We start from the raw sequence: 26147 nt of genomic DNA, 5'->3' as shown, positions 1-26147 counted from the left end.
AGATATCGTCTGCTTATCGTGTTTACGTTGTGAGGTCAAGTAGAGGCTTTATTATTGGAGAATATTTAGTGTTTATTAGAATTTAACCTCGTTAATTAGTATATTTTGACTCATTAAGATAAATAAGTTAATGTTAAAGTTTTATTTTTGATGATAACTACTTAGTTAATAAAAATATTTGCTTTCAAAGTGTATAATAAAATATAAAAGTCATGTCTCTTGTGGCATATGCAAGCAGTGGTGATGATGACAGTGACTCTGACTCAGTTGAAGATACTACCGAAACTAATCCAACATTAATAACAGAAACTTCAACACGGGAAGAAGTAGAAGAATCCAATCTTTTCAATTTACTTCCCCCTCCTAAAAAACCGGAAATACCTTTAACTGTTGAAGATGATGTTGATATTCCATCCTTAACCAACCCAGCTTCAAAAAAGAGACCCACTGTCAAAATTACAATTCCGTCCTTAAATGAAGTAAGTTTAAAATCATCAAGAGCTTAAATATTAAATATTTATAATTGATAACATTATAATCAGTTTCAAGATGATGAGGATATGATAAAAAACAAAAAAATTAAACTTGCTCCGGTAAATAAATTAAATTAAATTAGGTTAATAAAATGGAAGTAATTAATCATTTTAAGTGTTCTTTAATCTCAGAAAGGTTCAGGTTTATTAGGAATTCTTCCAAAACCTCAAAACTTCAACTTGAAAGAGGCACAAAGAAAACTAACCCCTCATATTTTGAGTAAACAAAAACCAACTGAAAACAAAATGACACCCAACATTAAACCACCCGTGACTTCAATCAGACCAGCAATAACCCCATTTAAAACCACATCCATCATACCTAGAAGTCTAGCCACTAAAAAAACAACAGAGTTAAAAAAAACTGAACACAAAAATGATAGCGATGATGACAATGAAGAAGAAGTTACAGATTTCTTCTCATTGGATCAAAAAGATGAATTACCATCTTCTTACCCATCACTTCCAACAGAAATAATACCAACTGTTAGATTAGAGTTACCTAAAAGTTTTGAAAGTGTTCCCTCCCGTGAACCCATAAACCCTGAACCAGTATCTAATTACGTCCATCAGCAACCCATAGATGTTTCCGATGATTGGTTAGAACAATATGAAGAAAGTGGTGGTTCATCCGCAGTAACAATACCAGAAGGTCCTGAATTATTTGCGGATGAAGGGGTGGGTATAAATTAATTATTAGTAAACAACATAAAACAAGGCCTCTAAAATATCTTAAACCATTTCAGTTTAAAAGATTAACTGGCAAAAAGAAAAAGGCCTCGGAGGATATTAATTTCATTGAGATTAATGCTGCTGATCAATTGCCTAATAAGGATGAATGGCTTAAATCAATTTCAGTTGAACAAGCTCAAACATCTCATAAGAAAACTGGAATGCCCAGTGCCCAATCTAGAAGAAAACATCAAATTACTTATTTGGCTTATCAAGTAATTATTTAACTTTTAGAATTCTAAATGTCATGAAATTATTAATTTTGATCGTTTTCAGGCTAAAGAAAGAGAATTGGAACTGAAAAATCAATGGGCCATGAATAGAATGACTAGACAACAAACTCAAGCAAAATACGGTTTTTAAATTCATATTTTGTAACTGTAAATACATTTTACAAGAAATAAAAATGCTGATATTTCATTTGTATACTGAAAGATGCTACAAAATGTACTTGTTATTTCCTTTATTCATGCATTTCCACAAATCACGTGATCTTATACCAACCATCCTTAAAGCTGTGCAATTTCAAAATTTTAAAAAGCAAAGGCTTATCGCTTGCCTGGCATGCCCGCGCGCAATTTCAAAAAAACAAACCAAGGCTTAATGAATATTTTAACAATAGAGATACGCATGCGCTAATCACGTGACATTACAATCAATGGTGAAGACAGGGCCGGAAATAAGCACAGGACACTGGACATTGTCCAATAAAATTTTAAAATGTCCCATAATTTTTTAAAAAACTAAGGGGGTCACTGGACATTTTGACCAATAAATTTTCTCAAGTTTTGATAGCTTGACTATGGAGATGCGACACTATTTTTGCACATTCCAGTGGACAATGTCCTATAAATTTTCCAGTCAAACAGGGGGTCACTGGACACATGTCCTATAAGAAATTTTTCTTATTTCCGGCCCTGGGTGAAGAAAGCGCGCGAAATAAAAAAATTCAAACAAGGCTTAACGAAATTTTAGTCGCGTCGCTTCTGATTTATTTTAGGTAAATTAATTGTTTTTTAAAGCGTATTACGATTTATTATCTTAACCTCGAGAGTCGAAGTAAACCTAAAGTATTTAGTATCGTTGGATCGGATGGATAAAGGAGAATTTGAACTATGATACCCTAAAGGCGTTTCCCTAGTATCTTTTAATATACCGGAGTTACGACGTTCCAAAGTTAGATAAAGCCCAAGTGCGCGTAAAGAATTTTCTCCATCATCTGTAGCGCTGTGGGAGAAATTCATAGCGTAACATTTTAGGAGCGCGCGAGCCCCCTTATCTCGGATCTATTCGACTCTATGCGGAGCGACTCTAGCGAGAAAAGAGTCACGTATGTCAGAGAGATGAGGAGAAGGGGATGGTGATGGGGCGACGCTGGAAGAGGAGAGCGATCAGCCTCTAGCAGTCCCGTCTCTCTCTCTCTCCAACAGGAATCTCTTTGGGGCTCTTTAGTAGTATTTTCGAGTAGAGAGAGTTCACCACGAGGGTCGGATGCTTCGGCGTTCTCTCCGCCGAGAGAAAGCCGATGAGGTCGCGGTGGAACCTTACCGTGGATGGCCGAATTTTAGCCACTGTGCTCTGTGCTTTTAAATTACAAAGGATTGGGGATTCACGAGGAATTGAAGGTGAGTTTAATCTTACGTATTTAAAGTTAGAGATTCGTGTTTGTCCAGTTATGATAAGCCGTTTGGTACCCGTTTCCATAGCCCTGTTAAAAGCGGGGTCGTCTTTATATATCTTTTATAATTACTATAAAAGGGTGTCTTTTAACACTTGTCTATATAAATTTAGATGTTATTTCCTTTAAATTGGGGTGAATTAGTTAGGTTGATTTTCAATCATACAAAAAGTTTGGGTGGTTTTGAAATTATAATAGTAAGAGAAATGTTTTCCGACCAGTAGAGGGGATTATCAGATTCAAATTGAGACAAATAGAGTCAAAATATATCAACAAGTAATAGAATTCAACTTCCGAATGAAGCTTTCCTTAACGACCCAACCTTCATAATCAATTTAGAGATTTTGAAACTGTAATTATTGTAGAAATAAGTTTACCAACGTGTAGAGGGTATTACCAGCTCAAAAATGAGACAAAGAGAGTCAAAATAGGTCAAAAAGTGACAAAGTTACGGGGTAGACCAAAGATGTATCAGTAGTTCAACTTCTAAATGTATAAAGATTTTCTTGTCGTATTTTTTTCCCGAACCTTCCAATACTCTTCGCGATACAACCAATACTAAACCCATGGTACAACCTATCTCTATGTCAACCAAGATGAAGTGAAAAATCATGTAGTAACCCCGTGACCCACCCACCCATCCACTTACTCACCACACCTCTTTTAGAAAACTTCAATATCCACTTAAAACAAATCGATAGGATGGATTTTTCTTAACCTTGGAATCCTTGATCTAATTACTTTGACCGCGTTAGACCCGTTACTCAAAAACAGTAACACCCACCGGCCAGAGTACACTCGTTACTCGCGAAAGTTGACAGGTCTGGCCAGTCCCCTACAGAGGTAAAAGTTACTGGACTATAAACGCCCTTTCGATGACCCATAAATCACCTCCCAAAATGGTCAACACCCTTTGGGTCAAGGCGAAAGTCGAAAACTCGAAATTGCAACAGAAATCGTTAGATTTCGATTTGTGTTAGAGCTAGGTTCTGATATATCTTTTCTTGAAAAATAAATGGAAAAATACGTTTTGGAAACGTTTGGGAATTTTGGAAATTGTCCGAACTCTCTATTACCGAAGTCCCTAAAGTCAAATATTTGACAATCTGAATATATAGAGGGAATAAATATATACAGCCCAATGATTCGTTATAAGTTAAATAATAAAAGGATCATTAATAAAGGAAGAAAAATAAGATATAAGTTCAGTTTCATGATCCCAAGGATTTTTGGGACTTTTGGGGGGGATTCGAGGAAGCTCGAGATGAAAGATGAACTGAGAGAGAAATAAAAACAACATATTCGCCTAAAATCAATACAAAATAAAAATCTACGTTCTCCTATAAAAAGGCTAACGCTAAATCGATCCTCTTGAATTATTTTAAATATATTTCACTACTTCCAAACGTTAAAGGATCAAATTTTCATCAATAATAATTTGTTATTCGAAAATTTTTCAGTATTTTTGTTTTTATTTTTATTTCTCTCTGAAAGCATCAAAAATTTATGTCGAAACCTCGTTTTCCTCGGAAAGTTTGGGGCTTTACTAAGATAAAACTTACGCTATAAAAGTATAGACATAAATAGCATAGTTGCTGGGGTACAAAAATAAAAGAAAAAACAGTAAAAAAAAATTCTGTTGGTTGTATGGAGGTCATTCTTTAATCAAATATGAAAGATGTTTTTTGTTCTGTTTCGGCACGAGAGTTTCCAGGAATAACTTACGCTTCGAGTCTTTCTCCCCTCAACTTTCATTTCCCAAAAAGTTTTTCCCAAACCCCAAAGGAATACGAAAAAAAACAAAAAAAAACAAAAATAGAAATTCCAAAAAGAGGCTTGTAATATCAAAGCTGTTCACGAGGCTAAGGGCTCGTTTTCATAGGCGCGAGTTGCGTGAAAATTTCGAGCGAAAGCGGAAACGTTCGAAAAAAATACATTACCGCGCGTATTCAAGCTCGTGAAGCGTGAGCGTTTTCGAATTTTCTAGCTTCTATGAAAACGAGCCTTAAGCCTAACTTTGTTTTTGAAATAAAATTCACTCCATTTAAAAGTAGGCTTAAATACCAGATGTTGGAAAACAACAATTATTTTTGCATAATTAAATAAATTTAAAAATTAAACAGCCCAAGTATTCCGATTACTTTCGAGTTCTTGTCAGTTAAGCCTTTTAACGATTTGCAATTTTAATCGAAAACGAAATAGCTTTTCTCCCATTTTCTAATTCCGAATATCCCGTTCTCCAAACTGAACTCTCTAAGCCTTGGCGTTTCGTAAGCCTAAAATCGGATTAAGTTCATTGGATTCCCGGTTTTGCGATGAGAGTTTTCGTTATAAGCCATTAAACAACGGTTTAGACAACAAAACAAGCGACTTACGAAGTCCATTACTTGTAGGAAAGAGTCTGAAACGTTCAACTCGCGCTTCACTTCAAATAATGTTCTTCTAAATCAATATATTAAACCATAGACTACGTAAAATAGGTTATATTACAACAAGGTAGCTAGCTAGTAGCACCATGGTTAACCCTAGCCCTATCAAATTCCGCAAGCCCTATGGACACCATAAAATCGCGTCTCTCCTGGCAAAATAGATAGCTTTCAGCTATAAAGCCATGCAGTTCTATATCCCAAAAGAAGCGTCGTAAAGATAGGAAGATAATTTTTTCCTCCCCAGTCCCGGTATAAGCCTAATCACCATCCCCGTGTTTGAAAAAGTAGGATTAACGTTTACCGGCCTATAGATAAGAAGTTACCATAGGTACACGAAAGGCCATTTAGAAAAATCTTTCATCGCACGCGCGCGCGGAAAGAAGAGATTCAATACATTAGGCCTAATTTAGGACCCCCAACCACTTCGATTCGCGGATTGCGAGAGTGAAAGATACTTGATAAGTCTCGAGATGTTTTGGCGGGAAAACGAATGTCGTAGACTCTAAAATTAATGATAGCGATCACGAGAGAGGCCGGAAAGATTTAAGACTGTTCATAAGCCATAAATGTTTGTTTTACTGAACTATGGCGACGGACTTTCAATTATAAACACTACGCGGTGACGTTTTGAGAAATTACGTTTGTTTTGCGGATCTTTTCGTAAATAAATTTTACACCCTCGTTAAAACAGCAGTCATCTGTTGGAAGTCGTAATTAATTTGACTCTTACCTTAATTTAAAAAGCATTTCCTGCCTAAACTTCTAGGGCTGTAAAGTAATCCCTATTTTTGGGAACGGGAATTCATTTGGGAAATCAAGAGAAAAACAACCTTTCCACCTAAGCCTTTGCGTTAAAAAAAGATATAGTTTTGGATGGAGGAAAAATAAATATACAGTATATATACGTAAACCCTTATCAGGAATATTTTGAAAAAAAAAAAAAAAAATAAATGGAAATATTTGAAGTTAGGTAAAAGATACGGGTAGTTTTTTTAGTTTTCTCATGATCTTCAATGCGTGGAAAATTCTCTAACAATACAACAAGAAATAATAATATTACAGAAGGATGCAGTTAGGATATTATAAATATTCTCTATGGGGGATGGGAAAAACTGGGAGATCGCGCGCTTTGTCCACGTGACCAAATATATAATAACGCGCGAGCTACAGAGGAAATTAGCATTCTAGTGTATAAAGGTAATACTAGGCCTAAATTTACTTTCATAGCAGAGTCTGTTTAAAGGTAAGGTAAGGCTAGCGTAATGTATCCAAGCAGCATTATTTTAAGAAGGGGTTGCTAGCTTGGGTATCGATTTAAACAAGAGTTAGAGAGACATAGGAGAAAATAGAAGCTGAAGAGCAAAGGATATTAAGAGGATGCTGGTGAAAGTCCCTTCTCTTCTCTTGCCATATCTTTCTGGTTCCATTAGAGGAATCATCATAGAAGCGAGGCAATCTCGGACACCTGCTTTAATAAAAATCACGAAACGGCAAAAGTGATAATGGTATTTCCGGCATAATTTATTCGCCGCGGGACACGTACGCGTTTACAGTTTTAACTATACAAAGGAAATAGAAGATATATTTTCCCATTGTTAATGAGGAAGGGGGAAATTAGTCTAACCCACCCACGAGTCACAGTTCAATTATTAGCTCCCGCTCTTTAGAAGAAGTAGTTATAAATAACCAAGGCTTAACGGTGGGTGATAAAGACATCCGGAAACGTATTGACATTAATGTTCTAATTATTCAAAATTAATTTAGTTCAAAGCGGCGGAAAGTCTCGATTTCTTTTTATCTAGATTATTTTGTTGACCAATCATCGCTCGTTATCTTTTAAAATTTTTCTCACACGAATTAGTTTGGACTTCTGAGGCATTGAGCCGGGAATGCGTTTTAAATTACAATTTTGGTTAACTTCGAGATTTGGTTAACTAGTTTTCAAAGGGCATACTTGCTAATTCTACACTAATACGGAGCCATTAATCAAAATCACCGTTTTAGAGGGAAAGAATCGGTAAACTCGGTTACTTACAAAGAACGCGCAGACGGGCTTTAGGAATGTCTTCGGATTGGGGATAAAATATAAAGTGTTTGGCACGAAAGAGAAAGTGCTTGAAGGAACATTGGTGTTCTTTAAGAAAATTTCGAGACAAGAGAAAAAAAATAAAGAAAACTTCAGAAAAATGCTTATAATCTACAAGAGGTTTTTACTCAAAAGCAAAACTGCCGAGTAAAAAAAGAAAAAAAATAAGAGAGAAGAACAGATATAAAATAAAATTCTTGGCATCAGGCAGAAAAGCACTACGTACCATCCCCCGGCCGATTTGATTATGAGAGACTGCATGGAAGAGGCCTGGAAGATGGGGAGGGGGGAGGTGGTGCATCAGGGAAGCTCAAGATGAGAGAAAACATCCCCAAGAAAAGAAAAACTAAGGAAAAGTTGTCTATGAGGAAGAGGGTGTAAAGCGGTTCTACGCTTTAATGGTTTACTAGGCTGCTTGCTTGGCCTCTGTATCTACAAGTGGTCCGGGAAGAGAACCAATGGGGCCATCCTAATACTAGAGACTCTATCTTTTCTTCTTTTTTTATTTTAGCAGCATTAGTAGACATCGATTTAATGGGGTAGAACCATGGTAGAAAGGCCTTTTTATATATATACAAGAATTGGGCCACTCAGGATGGTAATGATATTAAAATGAGGATGCAAGGCTTAAAGAAAATGTACCTTAACACTTACCATAACTTGATGATAGAGACCTGTTACTGACAGACACTTAGTAAGAAAACATCTACATGGGCTCTCTAAAAGATAAACCAATTTTAAAATGACGTAGACTATATAGGTCTAGTATAGAAGAAAATTCAAAAACAATAGTTAAGCCTTGTTTTAAAGTTCGACATTTCGCGGGTCTTTTCGTGATGTCACGTGGTTTTTAGAATACGTCAAAACTCTTTAAGCCTATTTTTAAGTTCCAATTTTGCGCGTGCTTTGTCTGCTCGAGGGCCTCGAGGGTGTCAAAAAATCCGCAATGCTAACTGTTTTTAAACTAGAGTAAAATAGGCATTTCAATCATTCGCGACCCAACAAGCTAACTCGCTTTGAGAGAGAAAATTGGGTGAAAGTGTATATATTAATATATATAATACTAGTTATCTACAAGAATAGACGGATCTATTTTGCCAGTTTCCGACATCGCGTCCATCAATGTCAAACGAAGACAGGAAGCAATTCGAACTAACCTCCTTCCATCGTAACTATTGCAGGAAGTAGAAAACTTCAACGTCCTCAAGGCCTAGTTTATCACGTATCCTCTGATAAATACGTTAAGCCTTGGTTATTTAATACTAGTTGAATAAGGCACTCTGCTCATTGGTGGAAGCAAAGTATTCTCCCAAGCGTGCTGGCGTCGCAAAATAGTTTTCGCGGGTCCTCTTTAAAAATTTAAGTCCTTGGGCAAAGAAACTTCACTCTCTAATATTGGATTCTTCTCAGTCTCACCCAAAGAAAGAAAGGAAAAAAAGATTCTGAAAGCTGAAGAAAAAACACAAGATGAAAAAAAAAATGAAATACAAATAAACGGCGTCTCTTGATGGAATTTAATAAGAAAAGAAAGATATGTCAGCGTTCCGAACCGAATCACGGGATGAGAAAGATTGGACCCTCGGTTCGGTCTAAGCTCCGTTTTTTTTTGGGACGATATGACATTTACTTTCGCAATTCCCGCCATTATTAAGAAAGAAAAATGCGTCCCCAAAACCTACAAGAAAAAGAGAAAGAAGTTTTCCCTCATCACCGAAGAGAGCCACTGAAGAAATAGTCGTGTATTTGCCTAAGGTACACTTTTGCATGGTTTTTATTCTTTCTTTCTTTTCTCGTGGAATGAGGGAATTCATTTTGTTAATCAAATAGAAGTTCCGTAAGCTTAGAGTTGATGGCCTGGAAAAATGCATTGCGGGCAGAGAGAGAGATAGAGGATTAGTCTAATTAAATAATGGATCTTACGAAAATTGGAACCCAAATGATAAAACTAGAGCATTCGTCAACCCAGAGATCTCAGGTCTAAGTTATTTAGAATTGAGTATTTTCACCGGGGTCAGAACTCGGGTGATTTAAGCGACAAGGTTAAATGCTTTCATAGATTTATAGATAAAATTGTTATCTATCCAATTTTATGAACCCTCGCAATTTCTAATTTCAAGCGAAAAATAAATTCCACTTTAATTCGAGTAATTAATTTCCCACGGAATGTTGATTAAGTTTACCTTCCAGATTAAAAAACAACCAAAATCAGAGCCTGTAATTCAGGCAAAAGAATGTGTTTTCAGCCCAAATATCATTCTCGTACTAACGCAATCATCCATCTAATAATTAAACTACTCGCAAATTAAACAATCGAGAGATAAGACGAAGGCATTCCAACAGAAATACTGCTGGTAAATGTAACGAGATTTGCGCGCAAAATGAATAGGATGGGAACACGAGAAAACCCTAAGCCTAGGGGCGCGAGGTTTAGTTTACTCAGGGAGACTTTACGAGAGGGAGAAGGAAAAAATGTACCGACGTATCCCCTCTTTTCAAAAAACGGTACTCTACCCCCGGATATCCCAATCAGTGAGTCACAACTACCTCCGTGTCTCTTTAAACGAATAGCTGATAAGTCCGTTTTCTCGCTCTACCAGTTAAAGAGGAGATGAAAGGCGTATATGCGCGCGCACCTGGTGGGTGGGGAGAGAGAGAATCGCGTAATTGAACTTCCTCTCGTCTCCCTCCTAGAGTCTCCTTATTCGAAAAGAACTGGGAGATAATCATTCATTTGCGAGATCTGCGAGAAAAGGGCGGGCGCGGGGTGGTCAAAGAATATTTACTTTTCCATTAAAAGAGGTTCAACTACGCCTTTGAATAACGAGGAGAACAAGACACCGCGGAATCGATTTCTTTTCCAAAAAATTAGGCTGAAACGATCCGTGGAAATAGAAAATCACCCCCCCCCCCTCATGTTCCCTTCCTTATCTGGTTCCTCTAATAGCGTCCGAAAGAAAATATTGCGCGAAAGATAAACAAACCAAAAGAATAGGGCATTTTGCGGGGGCCCTGGTCTAAGCCTTGGTCTAACAATTCACTATAGAATATACGAGGAGAAAAATACTCAGTTTATCCTATCCTATCGTATCTCCGTTCAAATTCTTCTTTCAAAAGACGCCTTCAAAGTAACTTTCCCCGAGTTTACACATTCGAGAATTTTCTACTCGATCGAGTTACTTTTAGACGCGTTTTTCTCGTTTTTCTTGCTTCGTGAATTGTCAAATAATATCGTAGAAGGACCCACCCCCATCTATTTCTATAAATGGACTGGCTCCATAAGTAAATAACAAACAATAAGTTTATCCTTCATATATTTGTATATACTTTCCAAAATCCCTAAGCCTTGTTTGATTTTATTTAACTTTACGCGCTTCAATAAAAAATATTCGAAATGTCACGTGTATTGTCTATCTATTAAAATCCGTTAAGCCGTTTAACAACTAGTGTAAATCACTCTGCAATATTATTGGTCCACTCAGCACTTCAAAAGCAAAAATATTTCGGACACAGAGAATTTTTCTTTCTCTCACTCTTTTTTTTTGTCAATCTCTCCATCTCTTTAGATGAAAGTTTATGGTCTGCAGTTTTCCAAGCTCCAAAATAAAAAAAAAGGATTTAGAAGTTGTTTTCTTGCAAGCAACGCGTCTTTCGCTTGCTTATCATTCAAGTGAAAAAAATACAGTGTGACTCGTGTATTAAAATTGCACGCTGAACTTATTTTTACTAGGTTAGGCTTAGGAGCATCATGGACTCTATAATCCTAAAGAGGACTAGATCAGAAGTAATTTTTGTCACCGGAGCTTCGGGAATACATGTATTTCATTTACTTCCCTCCTCTCGTGCCTATCTTTAAACAGAACGTGAAATTTAGAATGACCTTTAGATGATCCCAACGATCACGTGGAATTATCTCCCGCCGTTTTCCTATCCCCCTTTAGGATCTATATGATCCATGTTTTTAGTAGAAAAAGGAAACTGTAGTTTATTTCTTTAATATTAGATGAGTTGCAATAAAGTCTGGTCTATTCCCTTAAGTGCAGGGTTGCATGGACAGCCTGGGATTTAATGGATAGCGTGACTTTTCAGCTCGAATAATTAATGACCAAAAAAAAAAAAAAAAAAAAACATAGCCGAGGCTTAGAATCTTACGGTAGATTTATAACTATCAGCAAGGTTTCGACGAAAGTTCTAAGTAAGGCATATTTAATATAAACCTTTGCTTAGACAACCTTTATGACCACGCTTTTATCGAAATATATTCGAACATACCTTGACTCTTGTCAATTATGGATGCAAATGAATTCAGTTCGTAGTTTCATCTTTATCAACATCTGAAATTCAAAGAAATTAGCATTAAGTTTGATTTTGATTTATAATCGGACGTTAAAGCTCGTGAAGTAGAAACTTTAAATGACCGAGGCTTAGCGATAAAATTCACCACTTTAAGCCTAAATTTCAAACACTCCCGATATGACGTTGCCATAGAAACGAAACGGGTGTGGATTTATACGCGATTTAGGGTTAGCAATTTAGACCTAAAAAATAGGAGAGTTCATATAAAATATAGTAAGAACTGCAGTCGGAAATAGATGCCTCTTTTGTAACTGTCTAGGGATGAGCGGATGGTGTCCAAAAACCCCACTAGATCAGTACAAGGCGTATCTATATAGTCAGCCATTCTATTTCCGTTTAGGAAGTGGCGATTTCAGACAAAGGGGAAAGAGTTCCTCTTCATCTTAGCGTGAGAAGAAATAAAAGAGAAAAATGCCCCCAGAGAAAGAATAAGGGGGGAAAAACTGAGTATATATCTGAACAATTTCGCCGTAATAGCCTATGAGCTTGATTCCTCTGGGAATCCATCCTCCTTCCCCTTTCCCAAAAAAAACCCCTTGGTCCAATCTTTTATAACTTTTCTTTCTTTCTCCCCTGCCTTCATCTCTCTTTATGAGCGAGATAGAGAGAAAAAGAAATCCTTCTTCAAATAAAACGCTTTTGCCAATTTCCAATGTAATTTTTACTTTTTATTGGACGGTTTTTATAAACAGATATTTGTATTCTAGTCAGTAGCCCCTAAACTCTGGCTTCTCCTTGAACTCCGGTGCTCTTCACTCTGCCACAAAGACTCTGGGGATAACTGCAGTGGGTAATAGATGTAGAGTCCAACGCCGTTGGTTTGATACGGAAGTTAAGATGGCCATCCAAAGGAGAAAAGAAGCGAACAAGGCCTATCGTAAGGTGGCGAAAACATCAAATTCGTTCACCAAGGAGTATGTAGCTTCCCTATGGACCAAATACTTGCAGACGAAACAAGCGGTGAAACGGTTGGTTGCACAAAAAATAAAGATCATTAATGAGAAGACAGCGTTAGAAATTAAGGAGGCTGGATCCCTGGCTAGTAAAAAATTCTGGAGTCTCTTTAAAGACCGAAATCAGGACAGCGTAACTTCCAATATCAGATCGGCTAGTGGGCTCATCCTTACTGACCCAACCGCCATTAAGGCTAGACTGGAAGAATTTGTTGTAGCTCAGGATGAAACCATTCGCCTAGATCATCAGCGTCTAACTCTTACTCCCGTTATACCACCCATACTTGGGGGAGCTGATCGACTAATGGAAGAAATTACACTGGTAGAGCTAACTTACGCAATCAAAAAGTTACCACGGGGAAAGGCAGCAGGTGAAGATGGGATAACCAATGAGCTCCTATTAAGCCTACCCGAGTACCCACTGACGATTCTATGTGGGCTATATAATGGGATCTTCCGGTCAGGTACCATCCCCGTATCCTGGTCTGTCACGAACATCCGATTAATTTTTAAAGGTGGAGATAAAGACCAGCTGGATCTCTCCTCATACCGGCCTATAGCGTTGTCCCAATGTCTTTCGAAACTGTATATGGCCATGTTACGAGATCGTTTGAATCACTTTGTTGAAGAGAATCGAATTCTAGGGGAACTTCAAAATGGTTTTCGCACAGATCGCCGCGGGTCTGATAATCTATATGTTCTAACCCAACTCATTGAAACCGCCCGCCTGGAAAATCGCAACCTACTGATAGCTTTTCTGGATCTCAAACGTGCATACGATACAGTGAATAGATCTCAGTTGTGGAATACGCTGAGTAACCTTGGAATTCCCGACGCGTTTGTAAACCATCTGCGGATCCTATACCGCGATACACTCTACAAATTCAACCTGGGTCGAGTCAACACCAGCCTGATACCAAGCACTGTGGGCCTTAAGCAGGGCTGCCCGCTATCGCCATTGCTGTTTGATCTTTTCCTTGAACCGTTAGAACGTCGCCTATGTGCTTCTGACGAGGGCTTCAATTTCCAGCATCGGGTATACACGGAACTAAACTTTAAATTACCAGGCATGTTCTTTGCCGATGATATTTTCGTGTCAGGCGGTTCCCATTGCGAGCTCCAACACCTTCTGGACACATGTAGTGATTTCGCGAGTGATATGGGACTCTCTTTCAACCCGAGCAAATGTGTGGTGCTAGATTTCAGCCCACTACCCGAAGCACAAAAACCGACCTTCTACATCCAAAACGAACCATTGGTAGAAGCCAAGGAGGTCACGTATTTGGGTACTCGTCTTAGCGTAGATTTAACTTACCTTCAACCACAAGAACGGGAAATACAAATGCGTGCCAATAGACTAAAAGGAGCGGTGAAACATAAAGGTCTTCACTCGTATGATTCACTATTTGTTACCCGGACGCTGTGGAAAGCGGTGGCGGTGCCAAGCCTTACATACGCTAATGATGTACTATGCCTCAGTCAAGCCACAATGCTACGCCTTGATCAGTCCCAATTCTTGGTAGGGAAGGCGGCGATTGGCGGAAATTTTATAACTGCTAAGGCAGCTATAGATGGCGAGCTTGCTTGGTCCTCTTTCGCGCACCGTGAGGCTAAAAGCAAATTGCGATACTTGGGCCGACTACGATTCACGGACTCCTCGCGTGTTATAAAAAAAATGTATGACTATGTTCGTTTCTCGGGCTTAAACACAAATTGGATGACGAGAATGACACAATTAGATCGCAAATTTGGGAGCCGTCAGTCCCGTGCAGCCCTAACCTCTAGGCACGAATGGTGCGGGGCTGTCGACAAATCCGTTCTCGAGGCGTCAGAAGACCTTTGGCGTACTGAACTGCTTAAACATCCTAGTCTCGCCCTGTACCGTGCACATAAATCTTCGCCACGCCTAGAATCTTTTTACTCCAACGATAAAGGCAGTCACTTGCTTTTCCAAGCTCGGACTGGGTCCCTCCCTACGACTGGTCGAATTTCAACAATATTTGGAGGGGACCCTTCTTGCCCTGGATGTCCAAATACGGTTGAAGATGTTCACCATATAGTCATGGTATGCCCTGATTTTGCCTCGGTCCGTGTGACATATTCTACTCGGGCTGCAACACTCGAGATTCGTCTAGGTTACATTGATCCCCACGTATTCTCCTCCGACATTTTACTTACCAAAAGGATTCTTACCCTCTGGAATCAACGCCGTTCAAAAACATTACCTAAAAAACAATAACAGTTTCCTCCCCCATTCTGCTAGTGTGCTGCGCCCCCTCTCACTCCGTTGGAAGTAAACCAAAATACAAAATGTATTGTTTCATTGTATATATTCATATTGTTTATTTAATTTTATTTAATCTTGTAAATCTTACCTTTCTAATGCTAAAAAAAAAAAAAAAAAAAAAAAAGGTATGTACCAATTGCTTGCGAGCCAGTAGTGGCTCCTCCCTGTTTCAAAAGGGATCTACTAAGAAGGCAAATAAAGATTCATTCATTCATTCATTCATTCAGCGGGTTAAACATTTCTACAGGCGCTGGTAGAAAATACATGGGATGCTTTCAGCCTAAAAGTTGACTTTCCAACTGTGTTATTCCAGGCGTATTTCCCGCGTGTGATAAATCTCGCGCCAAATGAAACAAATGTCCTAAGCCTAATTTTTAAAAAAGACTACGATTTTGAAAGTATCTCGCGCCAAATATAGATACAAAATCCTAAGCCTAATTTTTAACAAATTATGAATTGAAATAAAATTATAAAGCTCCTATTTATTTTACTCCAATTTGTCAAATAAAAGAAATCAATATAATTCAGTTAATTTGGATTTATCTAGACCATCATTTCTTTAAAATAAAACCAAAATTCGAATTGATTCAAAATAACGGTGAGCGCAAAATAACCCTCTTTTGTCATAAAAATTGGGGTTAGCGAGGAAAATGAGACATAGAAACCCGAGTCGGGCGTCATAAGGCACATTACCCTGGAGGCGCGAGTGCGGGGTAAAAGAAAGCGTGGAATGGGTTGTCTTGATATCGTTTTAGGGTTAGCAATCAAAGCGCGATGACAAGGGGAGTACCTTAAGATTGAACGAGGGCCAACGAAAGAGGCAGTTAAAGGACAAAAAAAAAACCTATCTTAGATATGAGAGAAAATTCAGAACATGGGGAGGGAAAAGTATATCGGAGATGAGAAGAATAAAGCTGCCCAAAACGATCCCTCCTTACAGACTCAAAGAGACAGGAAGATGCTGGGAGGATCGCGGCTGCTGGAGGATAGTGAGAAAAGAACAGATAACCATGGACGTTCTAATGATACTGGGACTAAAATCTGTTCCATACCTTATTTAATAACACTGGTAGTCTTAAAATAAATACAAATAAAGGCTTAAACATCCAAGCTTATGCCATTCATCTTTAAATTTAAGTTGTACGATTTTCTTACCCCGTTACATACGTTACGTCCTTGGTTACCCCTTTGGAACAGCACGAAACACCACCGTCTCTGATAATACCGCGAGTGGAAATCGATCAGGAGAAGCCTGGTATCCTAGCTAAGCCTAACAACGCCTTACAACTTTTGGCCTCCAGACTAGTTCTAGCAAAGTTTACGCACGACTTTTACTCTACAACCCAAAAACCATCCGTGTTTTTTTAAAACTTCTTTTTACCTTCGTAAAAGATGGAGGATTAACATTAAACCAAAGGTTTTTGGGATTCAATATGCGCCGAGTTAGAAAAACTTAAAAATTCCTCCTTTTCTTTATTGCGTTGCATCATGGCTCCGGGCTATTTGAATTTCTCTCTCCGCGAACAATTTTAATGAAAACTCGAGAAGAATTTTAATCTAAAAATTTTGGCTTATAGCATTCCGTATGCTTAAAACAATGCTTCTAGTTCGTTAAGCCTTATAGTTGAAAAAAAAAGAAAAAGATTTCAATGTAGACTTCGTAACGCACGAGCTAAACATTACAATGTTTGAAAGTTAGGCCTAATTTGAAAAAATAAAAATACAATTTAGGCTTAGAAATTTACGCACAATATGTTTTAACTACTTAGGCCTAATTTAAAAATAAAACTTCCTATTTAGGCCTTCTCTCGAACATTTTACCCAGGATTCTTTTAGACCCTGGCCAAAAACTTCAAAATTGATCTACTTCGGTTAATTACATTAACGTTACTACATTCCCCCCACAGAGAGAGAGGCATCTAGGCGTCTGTTATCCGGGAACGAACGTAAGAACGACCATCGCTGTATCTTTCTAATGACCTAAAGGTTTCATTAAGAAGAGATAACTCACGCGGACACGATATGGGGTCGAGGGTTAGCCTTAGTTATTTGGGCTAACAGACGATTCAGTGGAAGATGAGGTAGCGATGGCCTTACTCTATCTATAAGTAATCCAATTTCAGATTTGTCTTAACGACAAGACATTTCTTATCTGGCTGTGGTGGAAATGACTATCTGTTCCCCCCCCCCCCAAAAAAACTCCATTAACTGCAAAACGCTAAGCATGAATTGAGACAATCTACGCTTAGGCCTATTGAAGTGCATCTACAAGATGCTTAAAAAACTATAACGAAAGGCAAATAAAATTAACAGAAAATGCACAACACCCTTGGCTAAATATTCATGATGGAATTTGGGTAAATTCATGAAAAACAGCAGTGTCACGTTTCTCTGGAATTTAAATGAGTATCATACACCGTTGAACCGATGGATGAAAAAATTTAAAAAAAAACACATATGGAGGTCGTTTACTTCAGGAAAAGGGATTTAATTGCGAAGAAAACTGTATGCACCCTGCAGTAAAACTCAAAAGATAGTTAAGCCTAACATTAATCAGAACTTCTTACGAGCTGAGCTCCCAACCTAATTTTATACTTATTTCCGGTTCCCTTTTATTAAAGAATATTTTAAAAATTGAAAAGGAATAGAATGGAACGAGCTAGGGTTCGATTGTTTCCAGAACTGGAACGCACTGGCTGGCTGGCTGTGTGGTTATTTTAAAACTTCAATGGTCGAATAATCCCCGGGCACGAAACAAAAGTTCCCCCGCAGTTGCTAAGCCTTGGAAGCGTGCCCTAATTAGTAAACCTCCGCCATTGCGCCGCTTCTTTTCATTTACAAGTATACTTGCTCTAGTACTTGCTTCACGAGAGAGATTTTACCAAGACTTGTCTTTAATTAAACGAATCTAAGAACTACAAAGGAGTAGTTCAAACAAAGTTAAGCTCTTCGCTTCATCTCGATAGATATTTGTATATCTTAGTTAATTATTGATAAATCCAAACAAAATCGGGTCGAATTGATGTATTTTCAAACAGTTTACAGTTACGTCGATAAGCCTAATCTTAGACTAACTTACGTTTATACTTCAGTTGGCGACTTTCAAATTCGAACATAAACAAGTTGCGTTTACACGTTAAGTCTAATTAGGACCTGTTTTCAAAACGATATCTAGAGTTACTTTACCAAGCCTAATCAGGCCTAAATTAAGTCTACTTCTAAAATAATCTAGAAATAATTCGACAATAATCAACCATCATATTTTGATATTGCTAAACCTTACTAGACGCGTACTTTAATCCTGAATAACCACAGATAAAACTTTCTTTCGCTACTTTAAAAAATAAAACTACGAAGTTAGGGCTAAAAATAAAGGACAGCGGAAAGGTTGGGTAGCTTTTTTTTCTTTGACGTTTCTAACAGTTAGACAGATCACACATATAGCTGTCAAATTGGGCTAGAACGAAAGAAAACCGCGAACTAAAACCCCGACAAGAAAAAAAAAGTTACTTAAATAAAAAAAAACAAAGCCGAAAAACCAAAAAGATAAAAAGAGAGTAAGACCACCTAATAAAAAGATTGGAGAGAAGAAGTTCCAACGACGAACTATTTTTCGATGATCGGCGCATCCGAAGAGAAATGGTTCACCGGAATCCATCAAGCTTTTCCTTCTATAATGGAACAGATAGGAATATGATATATGAAAAGAACCAAGAAAGACTAGCTTGGAAGGCCAAGAAATTTCCGGAATTCGAGCTATAACAGAGCGAGGTGCCTTACTTCTCGTATAACTATAGAGCAATAGACTACACCCCCCCCCCCAAGTCTATAAATCCTTTATACAATTTCCCTACTAAATATATTGCAATACAGACTGCTTTCAGATGCGAGAAAAATGAACTCTAGTTCGACCAAGATGACATTCGCAGGGTGGTTTAGTTATTTGAATGTAGCGTTTTGTGAGTGTTATTCCGCCATTTACTTCCCCCCACAACTCTTGACAGAATGATGTACCTAAAGAATAGCTCCTCCCCTTTCCCTCAAAATGGCGGATAATCGTACAGAGTGGATGCACGGAGAACGAAGTCGCCTGATTGGCTAAGTGGGGGTCTGAGGTTTAGTAGGGGAGACAAGAGCGTTCAGTTACACTGTCCCCTACAGGGTTTACAATGCCTAAAGTATCTACTTCAAGATGATAGACTTCTACTGGCATAATAAAGTGGATAAATTTTTCTTCGGCTCTATGTAAGAGTCGAGGATATTCAAGGAATGAAAGCAAATAGGTAGCCATCTATTTGATTGAACGGTTGGCGCGTGGACATTCCTCTATAGACGAATCCCTGGCTCAAATGAGCAGAAACTCTAGCGGGGAAATTGAGATTGAAGCAACGACCCAAGGCCGTGCATAGCGGAAGGCTTGCTAGACTATATCTATCGACGCGTTCTAACTTCCAAAGAATGCGACTCACGCTTCAAATCGATTTGCGGAAAATGCGCGAAAGGATGAAGAGTACAAAGAAACCAACCGATTTGACTCTACACACCCGTCCTGACTCTGAAAAGATTCCGCTGATAACCGTAGATGCTCTAAATTAGCTTTTCATCCATCCCTAAAGCCTAATTTCGAAGCTTACCCCCTATAAATAAAAGGGGTCAGAGGACGTGTTGAACTCGAAGATAGAGTTAAAAGGAATTATGGGTAAAACGTCCACGCGCGTCGTGTTTTCTGAGTGCACGTGCGAGGCAATTTCCATCCAGAGTACTAAGCCTAAATTTCAAACTTTTCAAATTAGGCTTGTCAAGAAATATGGCATAGACGAAGCGTCTGCTCTTGAACTAATCAACCACGGTCGTTGTGTCCCTGGAATGAAATTGCTATCGTGTCGGTCTGGTTGCCATTCCTTATACTTTATATTAAGGAGGAACTGACTAAGTCTAGTAAATATTTGCTCCCGGATATCTCGAAGCTTCTAGCGGGATTAAAAAAGTAAAGAAGAGAAAATAAATCCTCGTCCCAGTGTCTCGAGGATCGTGTATTCCCCTTAAATCGATAGAAATCCAGCCTGCACCACCTATAGCAGGGCGCCCAAAATCCGGATGCTATACATAGCGTCTTATATTTTTTCTTGTTCTTTGGTTTTACAGAATAACGACCTCGGGGATAGCGACACTAAACTACAAGTCAAAGTATAAGCCCCATTGAATGAAAAATAAATATAAAAACACATCAACTTTTTTACGTTTTACCTTAAGCCTAAATTCAAACTTTTCAAAATTAGGCCTAACGCATCGTTTCCCCTTGTTTCCATTTCACGCGCCAGAAAAAAAGGAGCTAATGTTAAGTTTTTCAAAATTAGGCTTAAGAAAAAATGCCCTAGAATTGACAAATAAAGGAAAACTTAAGAATAAAAAATAAAATAGACCTAGCGCGTGTTTAGTGTCAGCGAGACAAACGCAACAAAAATTACATCTTTTAGACTCAATTCCAGACAGGACGTCTAGAGATTTCTTAGTACTCGACCATTTTTTTTTTAGGTTTTTTGAAATGATTTCCGAGATGGCAATCACTCAGATATATCTTTTTTATTACGATAAAGGTCTGATTAAACGATTATTACGGTGGTCATCCTCTCGCTGTGAAAATCTAGACCGTTCTGGTTGAGATTATATGGCAAAATTATGTGACACTAGATTTGTGAGAGTTCTTGCGTAGCTTTTAAGCTGCAGTTTTATGACGGTAATAAAGACTATCTTTAAGAGTTGAAATGACCCTATTTTTAAATGGAGTGCGAAAGGAACAAACGGCAAAACATCTTTAGAATCCAGAATGTACGTTATTTTTATTTTTAAAGAGAACCAAGTCTAAATGAACTGCGGCTGGTTCTGGTTTTTATTTGATAACTTTCTTTCGGTACTCTCAATTGTTGCTTCACATTTAGGCCTATTATTTTCTAACTTTCCATTATATTATTCGCCTTTGGGATAATTTACTTCAAGTTACGCTCTTTCTATAACGACTACAAAAAGTTTCCTCTTGGTTTTCAGTGCATTCATAGATGCTTTAAGAATAAGTTTGATGAACAAGCCACGTCTATATAAATGGGGGTACCTTTCGCTTGAAAAAGTTATCTAGAAGTTTCTGCCAAGAATCGTGGCGATGCTATAACATGTATATATATATATATATATATAAAAATCGATATATATACGTATAATATCGTTACGAAAGTGTGGGTGAAGCCTGGAACAACCAACCAACCCCTGATCAATCGATTCATCGATCAAAATTTGTATTTTTTTCTTCTTCTCTCTCTCTCTTTCCCAAGATATTTTCAATACGAAATCCATAAATCGAAGTAAACTCTATCCAAAAACTAACCTGAATTAGTCCATGTCATAGGTTACTTCACTGTTACATCGTCTAATGCACTTCTACACTCAGCCAGCACGTGCCTCTTTTGGTTGTTGGCTCTCTTAAGGTCATCAAACGCCGGATATATATACACACCTTACCTATAGGAATAGATAAAAGTTAGCCAAGGCTTAAATATACAGCTAGGGGAAAGGGAATAAAAAAAATCATTTTAAATTGGTAATGCTCAAAGTGGAGATGATTGAGCGTTTCCACGCTATAACGCGTTAGAGAACTTGGGTGATAGGAAGAATACCATCCACTTTTCCCTCACTCAATATACCGTCAAATAGGCTTAACGAAATTGTGTTTACCCTCGTCCCAATTGGTCTACCTCTCCAGGCAGGACTAGGTATATAATGAAGAGATAATAAAGTTATTTTATATCCATTAGGTATATTAAAATACACGTAATTTAATATTATAATAGGTTAAAAGTTTCACGCTAATGCGGTTAATTATCAAAATGTTAAGACTAACTATATAGCCTACATCGTAACTCTCTAACACGTTGTGTAGCCAATCAGAGGCCTACAAATTGATCACTATAGTAAAGTCACGAAGTGACTTGGCCACGCTTCTTCAACATCTAGTTCAAATAAACATGTTGAATTATCTAAACGAAATGTAGATTTGAGGTGGAATTCATAAACGTCGGGCGCCACGCAATTTAGTACAGGCAAAAGGCGGAAGTTTGCGCACGACGCCCTGCCTTTGCCTGTACTAAATTGCGTTGCGTCCGACGTTTATGAATTCCACCTTAAGGCTTAACAAATCAATTCGGTAACTTAAAAGTTGTACCATTCCTTTAAAATTAGGGTCTGAAAGGTTTCCGCCTCACTGACGCGTAATTTTAGTCGCGCTAATTGACTAAATTTTAACGAGGCTTCGTATTCTGTTTATTACAGATCTATAGGATCGAAAAGAAGGGCGACAACGGGACAGGACATAATTGGAGCGAAAGATGTCACGGAGAGAGGCGTCCACGGTGGAACAAGTAGCCAATCATCGTCGCGCCAATGAACTGCCAAAATCGTTTTCTTCCAATTTCAATAAAGAGAAGACGTAGAATTTTAAAATAGCAGCCGGATCGTATAGAGTTGAAATCCTTTTCCCTCCCTTTTCCTTCAGCAATATATATATTTCCTATAATAACGTAAAATAGCAATATCAGTCCAGGCTGTCTCCCCAGCTTTCTTGACCTTCAATGACCGGGATCAAAAATGGTAGCAGACATTATGCAAATATTTGGAGAACGGAGTATACAGTCTAAATACACAGTACGTATACATATATATATTTTTAGGAGAACTATATTATATTTATACATAAGGCTTAGAAATGGTGGGGATTTATTCGTTGTACTTTTTAAAGGTTGTTGTATTTGTTATAGTTTATAAAATAGCGTTTCATTATATTGCTTTAGTCAAACAGTACGGGGTGAAGTTGTTGAAGGTGGTCGTTTAAACCAACATTCAACTCTGGTGGAATGAATCTGGTGAAATTGGTGGTTTTGGGTGCACCGGGTGTCGGTAAAACCTCCATCATTCACCAGTTTGTTTGGAACGAGTTCACGGACGAGTATCGGCCAACCGAAACCAAGGGTACATTCTACCCGACAGTCGTGGTTAACGACAGACTATACGAGATTAAAATAACGGATGTCCCGGTCATATCTTACTTTCCATCGGATTCCCTGTACGAATGGTCCGAGTTTCGATTCTACGGACTTCGAAGTGCCAGCGCTTACGTTCTGGTCTTCGACGTCAATGCCCCGGAAACGTTTCAATACGTCAAGAACCTTCGCGATCAAATCTACGAGAGCCGCAACATGCAAAACATTCCCGTTTTTGTCGTGGGAAACAAACACGACTTGAGCGAAAACCGTGACCGGCGCGAAGTGGCCGGATTGGTCAAAAAGCATTGGAAGTGCGGTTACGTCGAATGTTCAGCCAAGTACAACTGGCATATTATGTTGCTTTTCAAGGAACTAATGAAGAGTTTGGACTACGTTGATTACGGGCAGAAATCATCACCGGGAACTGTCCGCTTCGAAGGATTACCCGGCCCACCACCCGAAAATAAATGCGTCATTCTTTGAGATTAATCGCGCTGTAATTAATGACGTTTTTTCGCGCGGTTTAATTGCAATTCTATATCGGTTCTCGCAAATCCTCTTTTTTTTGTGAATTAGGCTTAGGTTTAGGCGCGTTTTCTCATTGGTCCTGAAAAATCCTTTGTTTATTAATTAGGTTATAATTAGACCTAGCTTTTAACGACATTAAATTTTAAATAATAATTATTTCGGAGACTTAACTAATTATTAAATACATCCCATAAATTTAGCATCAAAAATAACTTACAATTAGGATAGTATACGGTGCTTTTCAATGTTTACTATAAAACATTCGCAAATTAACCGCGTCGTATAAACGGATTAATTGAATTAAAATGGACTTAATTTTCGGTAATTAATTCTAATGCTTTCCAAACTAAGAAAAAAAAGACTAATTTTTCATACTCAAATAAATAAATGAAACTCGTTTTTTACCAACGTTTTAAAATGAATAAATTAACTAAAAAAAATTCAACCTGTGATCGAAAAACTATACGTTCAATACGTTACTATAAACAACCTTGACCTTTGACCCACCTACAAAAAGTCAACTATTTGATTGAGTCGAATGGATATTACAAATTTCTTTCGGTCAAATTTGCTCACTGGCTAAAACAAACATGTGTTTTTTAAAACTAATTTTAAAAGGAATTTTTTATTTCGTTATCTGTTACTAAAAATTTTAACCCTAATCCAACCTTGAGGGGTCGTTCATGAAGATTTTAATGTTATGGGGGGGGGGAATAAAGAATAATGTTACATTAAGTGTATGTAAAAATACTAAAAAATGTTGTGGAGTAAATTATATGTTGGTAAGTAAAACTGTGAAATAGATGAATATTGAATCTAAATCAATACAGATCGTCAAGAAGACGATTGCAAATCGATTTCTCGACTCGACGATTTGTCTAAATCGATTTCTTGAAATAACCATTGGTGAAATCAAAAAAGACGATTTGTCTAAATCGATTTCATAATTTTATCAAGTCAAGAAAACGATTTTATCTAAATCGATTTCATGACGTGACCATATTGAATTCAAGTCGAGAAAAGCTATAATTTCCAAATCGATTTCATGACGTGACCATATTGAATTCAAGTCGAGAAAAGCTATAATTTCCAAATTGATTTCATGACGTGACCATATTGAATTCAAGTCGAGAAAAGCTATAATTTCCAAATCGATTTCTTGACTGGATCTATTGGCTTTAGATTAAAAGAAAATAATAATAATAAATGAAGAGGGCTTCTACTGTGATTTTTAAAATTGATACAAATAAAAATCCAAAAAAATAACAAATTTGGAAAGTTATATTAGAGAAATATATATCAACGAGTTGTTGTATAGAAGGGGTCGGATAATTGTAAGACTCCTTTGTTTAAAATGGTTAAGTTTTATCCCCCGTCGTTGTCCCACGCACGCTATTATAAAAGTCGTTAGGCCTAACTAACAATGCAGATTATAATTGTAAACTATAACTATAGATGTTTCAAAATTGTTAAGAAAATGAGAACTATATATAGAACAATACCAATAAATACGAAGAATGTTAAATGTGTTTTAAAAATTAGGGGACTCTAGATAAACGCTAATTACGTAAAGGCAGAAATCTGAGGTAAGCCTTGGTCGAAAATTAATTTCGGGTTAATTATTGCTAAACTTATTTTGTAAATAAATTAATTGTGTAAATAACGTCTTTCATTTTACAAAAAAAAAAAGAAAAAAAATTAGCGCTGATACGAAAAAACAAGCTGAGAAATAAACAACGACAAAAAATAAACGCGACATAAATATAACAAATTTTAATAAAGGGCTTCAGTTAAAAAAAATTTAATTTTGAACGAAAATTTCAATTGAAAAGCCCAAAACGTTAAAAGTGTGTTTAGAAAATATTAATGAGAATAGCCTTATAAAATAAAAATCGATAGATTACGTTAAAGGGGAATTTTAATTAAATGTGCTATTTAATTTATTAAATAAATTTTAACTTAGAGAGATGGTGCAGTTAAATAATTTAAAGGGAGAATGAAATATTTAAATATGTTTTACGCTCCCTTTGATAAAATATACCCTCCTTGTTATAGGAGCAAACAAATGGCTGCCACTTCGATGATACGAAGACCCCCTACCCAAAAAGAAAAACAATTCAAAATACAAGAATTAAGGGTTTGAAGACGAAAAATAAAGTAAAAAAAAATATTTGTCGCGAAGTGTGAACTGATAAATAAAGTGTTTTAGAATGTTTAAGAAAATTCATTTTGTCGTGTTCTATTTATTCTTAGTTAAAATTTGTTTTTGGATAAAGATGTATAGCTTACGTTAACAAGAATATTTTTGGTAAGTTTTATATTTACAGAGTGACTCTCTTGCATCTGGTGATACGCGGCTATTGGTGTCGTTAAAAAGGCAGGAGTTGTTTTAAAAACACATGGTTACGAGAAACACGGATGATGGCTCAGCACTTTCAAGTAGCGTGAACAGTTCTTATTTTTTATTTATTTACTTTTTTTTAAATACCGAGGGACCCTTCACCCATCGTGTTATTTAATTATTATAAATTTAACATT

General features: G+C 37.3%; 3 protein-coding genes across 6 annotated transcripts in view; 2 read left to right on the top strand and 1 right to left on the bottom strand.

The window, feature by feature from the left end:
- LOC149692623 (proline-rich protein PRCC) lies at positions 1-1699 on the top strand. The gene is made up of 5 exons (XM_089868429.1): positions 1-479; positions 543-593; positions 666-1211; positions 1280-1480; positions 1542-1699. Exons 1-5 carry the CDS (start codon positions 213-215, stop codon positions 1626-1628), a joined length of 1152 nt encoding a protein of 383 aa, XP_089724555.1. The 5' UTR covers positions 1-212; the 3' UTR covers positions 1629-1699.
- A 665-nt stretch (positions 1700-2364) lies between these two features.
- LOC149692622 (ras-like protein family member 10B) lies at positions 2365-25824 on the top strand. Its single transcript, XM_089868430.1, has 3 exons — positions 2365-2890; positions 22372-22743; positions 22890-25824. The coding sequence occupies exon 3, from the start codon at positions 22953-22955 to the stop codon at positions 23562-23564; it is 612 nt and encodes a 203-aa protein (XP_089724556.1). The 5' UTR covers positions 2365-2890; positions 22372-22743; positions 22890-22952; the 3' UTR covers positions 23565-25824.
- The window catches only part of mst (misato mitochondrial distribution and morphology regulator), a 102630-nt gene continuing 81438 nt past the window's right edge, over positions 4956-26147 (bottom strand). Inside the window, exons 14-17 of one of the 4 annotated variants that reach the window (XM_089868418.1) lie at positions 21431-21564; positions 11728-11789; positions 8113-8177; positions 4956-6840 (exon numbers count right to left, since the gene is read on the bottom strand). The gene's annotated coding sequence lies outside the window, so the exon portion shown is untranslated. Of the gene's footprint in view, positions 8178-9057; positions 11647-11727; positions 11790-21430; positions 21565-26147 lie in introns of those variants that run through there. The other 3 variants (XM_089868417.1, XM_089868415.1, XM_089868416.1) reach the window with 3 other exon arrangements.

Source organism: Phalangium opilio, unplaced genomic scaffold, assembly GCF_054372755.1.
Source record: "Phalangium opilio isolate 3A_F unplaced genomic scaffold, DU_Popi_V2 ptg000024l_1, whole genome shotgun sequence".
NCBI classification, from domain to species: domain Eukaryota; kingdom Metazoa; phylum Arthropoda; class Arachnida; order Opiliones; family Phalangiidae; genus Phalangium; species Phalangium opilio.
The sequence above is the reverse complement of the archived record's forward strand: the minus strand, read 5'-3'. Positions and strand labels throughout refer to the sequence as shown.